At 67.0% G+C, this 9,116-nt stretch overlaps 5 protein-coding genes across 5 annotated transcripts in view; 4 read left to right on the top strand and 1 right to left on the bottom strand.

The window, feature by feature from the left end:
• Nucleotides 1–469: 469 nt before the first annotated feature.
• EMIHUDRAFT_218091 (hypothetical protein) lies at nucleotides 470–1,122 on the top strand (the record flags this gene model as incomplete). Its single annotated transcript, XM_005760399.1, has 2 exons — nucleotides 470–670; nucleotides 853–1,122. 2 exons carry the CDS (start codon nucleotides 470–472, stop codon nucleotides 1,120–1,122), a joined length of 471 nt encoding a protein of 156 aa, XP_005760456.1.
• A 371-nt stretch (nucleotides 1,123–1,493) lies between these two features.
• EMIHUDRAFT_218090 (hypothetical protein) lies at nucleotides 1,494–2,240 on the bottom strand (the record flags this gene model as incomplete). Its single annotated transcript, XM_005760398.1, has 2 exons — nucleotides 1,494–1,841; nucleotides 2,016–2,240. 2 exons carry the CDS (start codon nucleotides 2,238–2,240, stop codon nucleotides 1,494–1,496), a joined length of 573 nt encoding a protein of 190 aa, XP_005760455.1.
• A 564-nt stretch (nucleotides 2,241–2,804) lies between these two features.
• On the top strand, nucleotides 2,805–5,083 carry EMIHUDRAFT_106363 (hypothetical protein; the record flags this gene model as incomplete). Its single annotated transcript, XM_005760397.1, has 3 exons — nucleotides 2,805–3,435; nucleotides 3,801–4,174; nucleotides 4,343–5,083. The coding sequence occupies 3 exons, from the start codon at nucleotides 2,805–2,807 to the stop codon at nucleotides 5,081–5,083; spliced, it is 1,746 nt and encodes a 581-aa protein (XP_005760454.1).
• A 652-nt stretch (nucleotides 5,084–5,735) lies between these two features.
• EMIHUDRAFT_218088 (hypothetical protein) lies at nucleotides 5,736–6,755 on the top strand (the record flags this gene model as incomplete). Its single annotated transcript, XM_005760396.1, has 4 exons — nucleotides 5,736–5,785; nucleotides 5,887–5,983; nucleotides 6,067–6,132; nucleotides 6,225–6,755. The coding sequence occupies 4 exons, from the start codon at nucleotides 5,736–5,738 to the stop codon at nucleotides 6,753–6,755; spliced, it is 744 nt and encodes a 247-aa protein (XP_005760453.1).
• Nucleotides 6,756–8,018: 1,263 nt separating this feature from the next.
• Nucleotides 8,019–9,116, top strand: part of EMIHUDRAFT_218087 (hypothetical protein) — a gene marked incomplete at both ends in the record, with an annotated part of 2,292 nt that continues 1,194 nt past the window's right edge. Inside the window, 2 exons of the mRNA XM_005760395.1 lie at nucleotides 8,019–8,438; nucleotides 8,573–8,932. Of these exons, the coding sequence (XP_005760452.1) occupies nucleotides 8,019–8,438; nucleotides 8,573–8,932 (780 nt within the window). The remainder of the gene's footprint in view (nucleotides 8,439–8,572; nucleotides 8,933–9,116) is intronic.

The raw sequence follows: 9,116 nt of genomic DNA, 5'->3' as shown, positions 1-9,116 counted from the left end.
AAAATGCCTAGGTTATTTGTAATAGTTGTATTGTTTAGTAAAGTCCAAACTTAGTATGTGTCCGGGAGCCATTTCTGACGAACGTTTTCATCGTTATAAAGTTATGACATCTGTAATAGTAGCCCTCTCTGTATGTGCTTGTAACTCTAGAGGCAGGGCGTATATGCTGGTAGGCGTGCGGAGCGGAATCTTTTTTTAAAAAACAGGTGCTCATGATGTGAGCTGTCGACATCCGGGGCAGAGCGAGGTGGTGCGCGGAAGTCTCGGCGCTGCAGCAGCCGCACCGAGCCCGCCCCCCACGCTCCCGCCGCCCCACCGCGACACGTCTCGACACCGGTGCACCCCGCCTCCCCGGACGGCGCCTCGAGTGCACTGCGCTCTGCACCTCCACCGCCTCGGCCAGCGCCGGAAGAGGAGAGCGCGCGGCTCGGCTCACCGCTGCACGGCTGCGCGGCAGGTGCGTGAGCTGATGGGCAAGGCGTTCCGGGGGCCGCTCGTTCCGGTGCAGCAGCAGCAGGTGCTCGCCGAGCTGGAGGGCGACGCCAAGCTCGTGTACCACTGCGGGCTCACGCCCAAGCGGCTGCCCGACCTCGTCGAGAACAACCCCGTCATCGCCATCGAGGTGCTGCTCAAGCTCATGTCCTCGTCGCAGCTCACAGACTACTTCTCGGTGCTGGTCAACATGGACATCTCGCTCCACTCGATGGAGGCGCGCGCGCCGCGCCCGCCATGCCTCACCCGGCGACGAGTTCCGACCGCCGAAGCCCCGCCGCCGCTTCCGACCCTCTTGCCCGCGCCTCCGACCCTTGCCCGCCGCCTCCGACCATCTTCCCCATTTTCGCGTGCGCACAGGTCGTGAACCGGCTGACCACCGCCGTCGACCTGCCCACCGAGTTCGTACACCTCTACATCTCCAACTGCATCTCGTCCTGCGAGTCCATCAAGGACCGGTACATGCAGAACCGGCTGGTACGGCTGGTCTGCGTCTTCTTGCAGTCTCTCATCAGGAACAAGATCATCAACGTTCAGGACCTCTTCATCGAGGTGCAGGCGTTCTGCATCGAGTTCTCGCACATACGCGAAGCCGCCGGCCTCTTCCGCCTCCTCAAGACGCTCGAGTGAGTCGCGCTCGGGTTTTGCGAAGGGGGAGGGTCGCGGCCCGCCGGCCCTCGGAAAGTATTCCGTTGGCCCCTGGCGACCGTGACGTGGGAGTTACTCTAGGGGCTCACAATCTCCCATCTGTCTCTGAGTCTCCGGTCCGTATTAACGACGCATTTTAACAAGAGCGCCGGCTCGATCGCGGTGTCACGTATCGTTCGCGCGCGCTGTGTGCCGGTGCTGCCGCCAACATAAAACGCGGCTCGTGCCGCTGCACCGCACAGACACACACACGAGAGTCGCACCGCCGCACCGCCGCACGTCCACTGCCACACCGGCACCCCGCCAAATTCGTCATACTCGCCATCAGCACCCCGCACAGCATCGTACACCTCTCACGCTCCGCAGCCGAGGATCCTGTGGACCGCCATTACGAACTGGTCAACTGGGTGCGGCGTCGGCGTCGGCGTCACTAGCACTGCTGGCTTGGTCGGTATCTCTTCGGGCGGATCGGGAGCTGCCATCGCAGCCTCAGACGTCGGCGTTTCCTCGAGCACCGCAGGCACAGCCTCCGTCGCAGCCTGCTTCCTGGAGTACGAACGCTTGACAAACGCGGTCGACCAGCACATGGCGAGGCAGAGAAATACAAACGTCAAGACCTGGTCCATGGCGATCGCGCTCTCAGCCACAGCGCTAGAGTTCATCGTAGCGCTCTCAGCCACAGCGTCCATCGTAATGTGGCGCTGGGATTCGCGCCGTGTGTTTCATTAGCTGCATCTCCTCGAAAAAAGAAATTGGCGCATCCTCGGCGCCAGAAGGTGTGTCGGCCTGGTAAAAGAGCGGCAGGCGGGTTGGGGGGGGGGGGGGGAGGCCCGGCCAGAAAAAAGGCAGACGAGGAATGGCATAAAGGGGTGCACCCCTGGCGCCTCGCTCTTATACAGGCTGTGCAGAATGTACAGCGCAGCCAATGTATGCCGCGGCGGCAGCATGCCGTCCTCTAGCAGCATGCAGAGCGCCGCGCCCACCCGGAAGCAGTCGGCGCGCGCAAAGGCGCGGCCGAATGCAGCAGCTGCTGACTCGAGAGGCTCGGTCTCTGCGGACAGCACAGTTAGCAGCGCCGCCGCCTCATGCTGCGTGAGCATCGCCGCGCGAGCGCGCCCCCCGCACGCCTCGCTGCGGCTGCAGCCTCGGCGCCAGAAGGTGTGTCGGCCTGGCCAAGAGCCCGGCGGGCAGGCGGCTGCGCGCGCAGTGCTCAGCCTCCAGCACCGCCAACGAGAGCCGGGACACTCACAGGTGGTGGTGTGAAGCTCCCCCCATCCATCCCCAGGGCCAGGGCTCGCACCGCAACCTCTCATAGACCAGCGCGCAGCACCACTTGTTTTCTTCTCCAGAAAAGGTCTGTGAACAACATAGAGAGTGGTCTGGAAGTGAGCAAACCAATTTAAAGATAAATTATAAATTATCAATTACCACGCAAAAACCTAGCACCAACAAGCAGGGCTGGCCGCGTCACGAGGTCTCGCGGCAGAGGCTGGAGGCGCGCGAGCTACAGCTAGGTCGGTCGACTGTCGCCAGGTGAGGGAGGTGTACATCGCCTTCCGACGAGCCCGCAAAGAGACCGCCGCGCCGCAGCAGTGCCAGGACCTCTGAGCCTCTCTCTCAGCCTCTTAGCCGCTCTCCTCCCTCCGCCGCTGCCGCATAGAGGAATGGTCAGGTGCCTGCCAATTCTTGCACTGCTCACATCACCATCGCTCGGAGTGGTGCTGGCTCCGCCGTCGCGCACGCTGATCCTGTGGCGCGGCCGCTCGCGGCACACCTATGGCTTTGACGGGCCCTTTGACCTTCCACGTCACGAGCTGTCGGCGCTGCTGCCGCCGGACGCCGTGCGCCTGGCCGAGGGCAGCCCCGACCAATCACTGTGCTGGGCCGAGGTGCAGACGGAGGCGTCGCGGACGGCCCTCGCTGACGCCGCGGCGCGAAGCGTGCTCCTCCACGGGGTATTTGAGGTTGCCGCCACCGCGGGCTGCGCCGAGGCGGCCGGCGCCGCTGCAGTGGCTTGGCAGGTGCAGCAGGAGCAGCAGCAGCAGCAGCAGCAGCAGCAGCAGCAGCAGCAGCATATGCCGGCTCTCGAGCTAATCGACCTGGCCGAGCCGAATCTGCGAGCCGACGCCCGCGCGGCCGCTCTCGCTGACTTTTCCCGCGGGTGGGGACCGGGCGGCGAGGCTGCTACCGCGGCGGCGTCGCCTCCGCGGCGCGAGTGGGTGCTGCTCCGCGAGGATGGGCCTCTCTCGCCGCACCACTTTGGGTGGCGCTCCGCGACCGGCGTCGCCGCGAGCCGTGGAGCGCCCGGCCGCTCCCTCCGGCGCCCGTCGAGTGGGTCGCTCGGCCGCCGCGTCCCGAGCCGCTGCCCGGGGAGACACGTCCACGACGTGTCCGAGACGCGTCCCGTTAGGCTGCTCGGCAGGTACGCCCTGCGCAAGAGGCGGCACAACGCCGCCACGGCGATCGAGCCCGAGCTCGGCCTCCTCCTCCTCGCCGCGGCCTCGCCGACACCGCCGGACCGGTCTCGCGCGAGCCTCCTCCCATGAGCCTGCCCGTAGGCTTCCTGCTCGCCAACCTGGCGCGCGCCCGGCGAGGGAGGGCACCGCACGAGCCGCGCCTCGAGGAGCCCTCTCGGAAGCTTCTCCGAGCTCGTCCCGTAGGCGAGGGAGCCGCGTGCTCGATCCGTGCTGCGGAGGAGGCCGCCTCCTCGCCTGCAGCCCTGCTCTCCTCGGAGCCTTCTTGGCACCTTCTCGGCACTTTCCTCACAGGCGGCCTCCTCGTGTGCGCGGCGGCCTTGGGCGCCACCGCCGTGGGAGCCGACCGCAACGCGTCGGCGTTCGCGCACGCGGCGGACGACTTTGCGGCGCTGGCGCTCGGCGAGCCCACTTTCGGCTGCGGCGACGTGCTGTCTCCTGCCGGGCCTCTCCTCGGCCCCGAGGCTGCGGGGACGTACGACGCGGTCGTGTGCGACCCGCCGTACGGGATGCGGGCGCCGGTCCTGCGCGAGGGGGTGGGCAGCACGTGGCAGCAGTCGGTGCCGTCCGACCTCTCCCGCGCGCTGCTCTCCCTCTCTGGCAGCCTGCTCCGTCCGGGCGGACGCCTCGCCCTCTTCCTCCCGGCGCGCGGGGAGGAGGCGGGGCCGCGCTGTGGAGAGGGGCGGCCGAGGGACGAGCCAGCGGTGCACCAGAGTGTCTGTGAGCAGGCGGAGCTTCCCTTTGAGGAGCTCCTCGCGCGGCGGGGCGGCGCCCACGGCCTGACCACCCTCCTCGCCCGCCGGCAGCGATTCCACACGCGCAAGTCGCGACGCGCCGGCTCGCGCGGCCTCCCGCGCGCGGGCGCAGGCTCGGGCGCGTTTGCGCGCTGGCTCTGCGTCTTTGAGCGGCCGGCGGCCGGTCCCGCGCCGCCCCACCCTTCGCTCGCGCCCAGCCGCGTCGCCGATCGAGGCGGCGGCGGCGGCGCGGCGACGTCCGCCGCCGCCATCCGAGGCTGCACCGACGCTGTCGGCGCGCGAGCGGCGCTCGAGGCGCGAGGCGCGTCGGCGGACCTGTACTGCTACACATCCGCCATCGCGGCGTGCGGGCGGGCGGCGGATTGCGACGCGGCGCTCGAGCTCTACCGGGAGATGGTCGAGGAGCGCCGCATCCCGCCCGACACCGCCGCACTCAACGCGGCCCTCGGCGCGTGCGAGCGGGCCGGCCGCGGCGACGCCGCGCTGCGGCTGCTGCGCGAGGCGGAAGCGCGCGGCACGCCCCTCGAGCCTGGCTGCTACAGTGCGGCGGCGCGCGCCCTTCTACAGAGCGGCAGCGAGGCGGAGGCGGCGGCAGTGGCGGAGGTTGAGCGGCTAAGTGCAGCAAGGGCCAAGGGCAAGAAGGGCAAGAAGAAGAAGAATGTGGGCGTGGGCGATACGGGCGCCGCTAGGCTCAACGAGGAGATGTGCAGTTAGAGAGCTCGTAGCGAGCTCGATTTTGATGAGAATTTGATGAGAAATATCTCAATTTTGAGCAAAAAAAACGCCAAAAAATCGGCGCCTGCGGCGGGCCAGCCTCCGGCGGCGCCTGCGGCGGGCCGCCCGCCCCAGACCCTGTTTACACCCGAGCTATGCCCCACGACCTGAGCCGGAGCCCCGGTGCTCACCCATGGCGTGTGCCTACTCACTCAGGCTTCACTCGGCCCAGATCTGGTATGAAAGGACCCGATTGGGGCTTGGACGGAGCCGGGACGACTGTCAAATAGGCCGCCATGCGGAGGATGCGATTTTGCCCCTCTCATGATTTCCGCACCGTGGGGGCAGGAGACCTTTTTAAACCGCACTCTCAAACATCCGCGGCGCACCAGTCGCAGTATATGGAGCCGGACAGCACGCAGCGGAGTATCACTCGCACGGCCCGTGGCACCTCCGTGCGGCCGCGACCGCGGCGAAGCGACAGAGGAGAGACGAGAGCGGCGGCTGCAGCGTGGCACGAGGGCGGGTACAGTGACGAGAGTCGTTCGAGCTTGCCCTTGAGGACGGAGTTGGTTTTCGCCTGCGCGGCGGGCGAGAGACGAGCTCGTGAGACGGCGGCGCGGGCCGAGCGCCGCGCTGCGGCTCGGTGGTTATGCCGCGATCGCGGGCGACACAGCGAGCGCGGAGCGTCGGGATGGAGAGGTGGGAGCGAGAGCGCGCGCGTCGGCCGTCTCGGGCCGGAGCGAGTCGTGCTGACCTCAGCGCACGCTCGCGGCGCCTCGAGGCCGCGCGGCGACGTGCAGGATACGGCTTTTGCGGCCGCCGTCGAGGCGCTGTCGAGGCGCCGACTTTGCCGCGCCCGTACTCCACAACGGCGATTCGAATTCGGACGAACCCAGGGTGTGCGAGGGCCGCGACGCCGAGGCCGGCACGGGACGACCGAACGCGACGGCCGCCGACCAACCACGCAGCCGCAATCACAGAATCGGCTCAACACTCCCTTCGGCGCGAGTGGAGCTGCGAAAATCGAAAAAACTGCGCCGCCACAAGTGAACTGGGCAGGAACGGCTTCGCGGAATATATAGAGGGGGCCGTATATATAGAGCGGCAAGGTGATATCGCACCGCCCGCACCGCCCAAGGGCAGATCGCGTGGCGGCCACAGCCGCGCCCACCTCCGTCTCCCACCGCGCCACTCTGCGGCGTTCGGGCGGTGCGATATCACCTTGCCGCTTGCCGCGCCGGCGAATGAGCTCGTCGAGGAGGCGCTCGCCGGCGGCACGCGCCTCTTCGTCGCGTCCTACGTCGTCGCGGAGAATGCGGTGGCGCTGCGCGACAGCGATTTTGTCTTCTTCGAGGAGCTCTTCGCGAGGGCGCCCGCGGGCACTCTCATGCTTGTCCTAGAGACCACGCATAGGCAGTTCCCCGCTATCGCACGCGCGGCGTGGCGTGGAGGGGGCGACGCAGTCGCCGCCGCGTGCCCCCGCGTGCGATCGAATCGCGGCTACTCGCTCTGCCTTTTGAAGCGTTCGGCGGCCCCTGCCGGCGTGGAAGGTGGCGAGGCCGACGCATTCGGGCCAGAGTCAGAGGAGCTGTCGGAGCTGTTCAGCCGCTTTGAGGAGGACGACAGGCGCCAGCGGCGCAAAGCCCTGGATGAAGAATCGGTGGGATAGAGCAATGTTCCATCCCGTGCTTGGCTTTTCGTTTGTTTCGGGATGACCTAAATGCTATAAAAGTAGTCCTCGGGGGGGGCGCCCCCCGGCTCCTCTGGACATGCCTATGCCAGGGCGCAGGGGTGGACCGTGGACGCTGGACAGAAGATAGCGACACACACAGACACACAAACGCAGGTGCAGGTAGGTGACGTGGGTTGCCCAAGCATGTGCGATGTGGTCGGGCGTGAACCCGGGCGGTTACAGGAAAGCCAAGTTGGCGCCCCGAGCCGCCCAGGCAGTGTGACGCGACGCCGGACGCCCGAGTCGACTCCATCTTCAAGGACACTAGGGCGGCACTCGTCCGCCAGTTTTACTACACGGCGAAGAGAGCACAGCAAACCGAGCGGGAAATACGCCTTCGCATACCCGGATGGCAGCCCTCGCCTGGGAAAGGACCAGTAGCAGAGTGGGAAACTTGGAGCACTTGGAGTACAGTCATTCACCTCACATCCAGGGCCGGGGAGCTAAGAAGCGTCCCCAGCGGGCCGGATGATCGGCATCGGGCTACGGGCTAGAGAGCCCTGACCCCTAGGGGGGTGCGCGTTCGCAGGGAAAGGGCCATAAATTAAACACGGTTCTCCGAGGGTTAGTACCGCGCTCCAGGTTTCCCCTAGCAGCAGAACGCCCCCTCTACTCGGAGCTAGTAAACACCAGACAAGGACACGCGACGACACACACTCCCCCTTCTCTCTCTCTCTCTCTCTCTCTCTCTCAAGTCTATGTGGCTCTTACGACTGTACGAGCAACGACCAACGTACCCGAACGAGCGAAGGTGGACTGTAGGGTTTTATACTGTCAGAGGGAAGCGTTATTAGGTATGTTGTTGGCAATCAGTAGACTGGCAGGGCCCACAGTCGCAGTGGACGACTATACTTACGGCCGGCGGCTGCTTAGTTGGTCCCCCCCGAACCTAGCCCCGAACCCGCCTCCCTCCTGGTCCAGTAGTTGCTAGCTAGCCGCCGTCAAACACCTTGTATGCCCGCGACGCGGTAAAAAGAGAGAAAAAAAGAAAAACTCGGCCAAACGAGGAAAGGAGGTTCTGACCAAGGTGCTTCGCACGGCACACGGACCCCGAGACCCCGCACGATGATCACGGTCGACGTGCCTTCTCGCCGGCGCGGCCACCGCCGAGCGCTGCTCGCTCTGGGTGCATGCGCGTGCGCCGCACTCGGCCTGGCTGCCACCTCGCGCGCCGCTCCGCGTCATCTCGATTGGCTCTCGATGGCTCTGGGCGTCACCGATGTGGCTGAGCCACGGGGCGCGGGCGGGGGCAGCAGCAATTGGGTCGACGAACTGGGTGCAAATTTTGGGGGTCAGCGGGAGCAAAATTGGATCAACGACCTGGGCGCGGTGGGCGAGAGAAGCGGTGTCGCGGCTGCGGCGGAGCCGGCGGCAGTCGCGGCCACCAGTAACGAATCGTACTACTTCAACGTGGTCGAACAGGCTGCAGCCGCCGCCGAGACTGCGGCGTGGTGGCTCGGCGGCTGGTACGACACGGAGCCGAGCGTATCCAACCTGCGCGAGCGGCTGGAGTCATTCATCCGGCTGCAGAGCAAGCTGCGCGGCGTCGCCATCTCGCTCTCGTGGGTGTCTGCCAGCGAAAACTTCACGCTCGTGGCGGGCGAGTGGAAGGGGCGCAAGGTGCACCGAGCCGCCTTTGCCCGCGCCCGCGCTGCCGCCCTCCTCCCCGCCCGGCCTAGCGCCCCCTCGGCCCACCCGCCGCCCCGCCCCAGGTGACCGAGGACGACATCTTCCTCTTTGGCTCTGGCACCAAGCCGTACACGGCCGTCGGGGTGATGCGAGCCGTCGAGGCGGGGAGGGTGGGCCTCGACGACGCGGCGGCGCCGCTGGTGGACAAGGCGCTGAGGAGAGTCGGCGCCAACACCACCCTCGCCGCCCTCTTTGGCCCGCGCGCTCGCCTCGTCACGCTGCGTCAGCTGCTGCACATGTCTTCGGGGATTGCTGACTTCGACTACCCCGCCTTCGACGACGCGCTGCTGCAGGCGGGGGTGGCGAAGCGCGTGCACACGCCGCTGGAGTTTGTGCTCGGCGCCGCCGCCGTGAAGCCGCCCTTCATCTGCGAGCCGGGCAGCTGCGTCTCGTACTCGTCCACAAACTATGTGCTGCTGGGCCTCGTGCTGCTCGCGCTCGACGACTCCGCGCAAGCCTGGCACGCGCCCATCCCCCACCCTCCTCCCCTCTCGCCCCTCCTCCGCCCCTCCCCGTCCTCGCAGCCTCTCTCCTCCCTCACGCTCCCCTCCCCCGCCCCGCCTAACCCCCACCCCCACCCTCGCCACTGCACGCCCCTGCACAACGGCC

Source organism: Emiliania huxleyi (genome assembly GCF_000372725.1).
Source record: "Emiliania huxleyi CCMP1516 unplaced genomic scaffold EMIHUscaffold_76, whole genome shotgun sequence".
In the NCBI taxonomy this organism is placed as follows: domain Eukaryota; phylum Haptophyta; order Isochrysidales; family Noelaerhabdaceae; genus Emiliania; species Emiliania huxleyi.
This window is presented reverse-complemented; position numbering and strand designations above follow the sequence as displayed.